The 1,905-nt window shown below is 30.5% G+C and overlaps 1 protein-coding gene across 1 annotated transcript in view; it reads right to left on the bottom strand.

The window, feature by feature from the left end:
- Positions 1-1,905, bottom strand: part of LOC108688285 (lipase 3-like) — a 12,632-nt gene that overhangs the window by 10,282 nt on the left and 445 nt on the right. The window contains exons 2-3 of the mRNA XM_018194474.1: positions 1,488-1,689; positions 830-944 (exon numbers count right to left, since the gene is read on the bottom strand). Of these exons, the coding sequence (XP_018049963.1) occupies positions 830-944; positions 1,488-1,689 (317 nt within the window). The remainder of the gene's footprint in view (positions 1-829; positions 945-1,487; positions 1,690-1,905) is intronic.

A 1,905-nucleotide genomic window follows, 5' to 3' on the forward strand; every position in this document is an offset into this window, starting at 1 on the left:
TATTGACATAATATATCTTTATCTCATCGAAAAATCTTTAGTTAAAATTAATCGAAATAATGTCTCGAATGCAGAGTTGTGATCAAAGTTAAAGTTTCTCGATAAGACTAAAGATGTCCTGATAGAAATATTCTCGGCAACGATACTTTGCCACTACTTTGTCATGCCATAACCGCTTAAAAAAATTTGATATGGCCCTAAGACATCCAATTGTGGACCTAATATGGAAATGGTATTCAGGAAAATTTCTATACAGGAAAATTTATTTAAAAATCTGACGTAGCTCATGACTCAAGCTCACGCCTATGGAAATGACTTGATATTCCGATAGATTTCCTAAACTGAATAGTCGTAAACTTTACTGATTAATATCTCAGAATGCAGTGGTGCCATCAGGGTGCGGCATTAATTGCGTCAATCAATCAAATTGCATCAAGTTCTATGCATTATTCTAGTTGAAACAATTGTTCTAATTGAAACAATTTAATTGGCTGACGCAAGTTACGTTTAAGTCTATTCTACAATAGAATCGTAAGCGATAAGCCATAAGAAATTAATTAATCAAAGTCGATTATTCTTCTCATATAGTACTTAACTGTGATTGGCCAATTTCTTACGACTTGCAAGTTATGTCGTATGACGATAATGACATTTTTAGGCTCGCGGGACAGAGTAATGATCCAGTGACTGATTCTTGCCAAGTCAGTTAAGTCTGCTGTTTTATGTTCACGTATCTTCAAATCTACTAATCCTATAATCGCTTTTCTTATTTACGTTTGCGTTTTTTCTTCTTTATTAGTTTTTAATTTTGTTAATACATTATCCTTACCTGAAATCCCAGTAAAGTTCCTTTCGAATAATCGAGAGTTTATGTTTACGTGAATATACATTGCCACGTGCATTACCGAGCCACACGTCGTATCCTGCTTCCGCCAGAACAAAAGCTAAAATTTCAAAAGATATAATATTTTTATTAAAGCGAATACAAACGCTGGAACGAGGGTGAAGTTAAAAATAAAAATATAAAATATTTTTTTCAATTTTTAATCGGTAATTATATGATTTTATTTTATTTTAATATAGTTTAATATATTTTTCTTTAAAATTTGAAGAAAAAGCTATGTATAAAAAATGTACAAAAAAAATTTGAAATAGTAAGACGTAAATGAATTGATCAATCGCTAGGCCTCAGCACAAAAATGATCATAACTGAGTCGTAAGTCGTAGTTATAGATCAACGAATAATCAATTCATGTTTGATCAATTTACAACTACAATTTACATTCCACGACTCAGTTACAGTCATTTTTGTGCTTAAGTCCTAAAAGAGAATGTAAAGCAATAATGTAAGCAGTAAATCCGAAATTAATTTGCTTACTGCTTGTCTTGTTACTCAAATTTTTTGTATACTATAACTTTTAAACGAGTACACTTCTGTTTAGGAATTGCTTCATTAAAAATGCTTCTTAAAAATACGATTTCATTACCTAAACCTTTCTCCGGTCCAGAAATAATAAAACACGCAGAACTGCATAAAAGGCCATGCATCACGAATGCCACAGGTTTTTGAACTTGCGAATTGTTGAAATTAGTTCGTCCTGTTATCCGATGCAAGTTCAAAATGTAACCGTCAGAGGTGATCACCTCGTGCACTTCTCCATTATAACCGTACTTTTCCACTAAATCTAGCTGTTCAATAAAATAATTTTCTGATACCAATAGAATTAAATTATCTGATTAGTAATAAGACTCATAAATAGATTAATTGATATCAAAAGATTGATAAAAAGAATTAAGAAATGCCATCATTCAAAACATGCTATCATCAAAACAATAAAAACAAACAATAATTTACATTTATTTAAATTTATTATGTCATAAATAATATGTTATAACAATATATAT

Source organism: Atta colombica, unplaced genomic scaffold (genome assembly GCF_001594045.1).
Source record: "Atta colombica isolate Treedump-2 unplaced genomic scaffold, Acol1.0 scaffold228, whole genome shotgun sequence".
Lineage (NCBI taxonomy): Eukaryota > Metazoa > Arthropoda > Insecta > Hymenoptera > Formicidae > Atta > Atta colombica.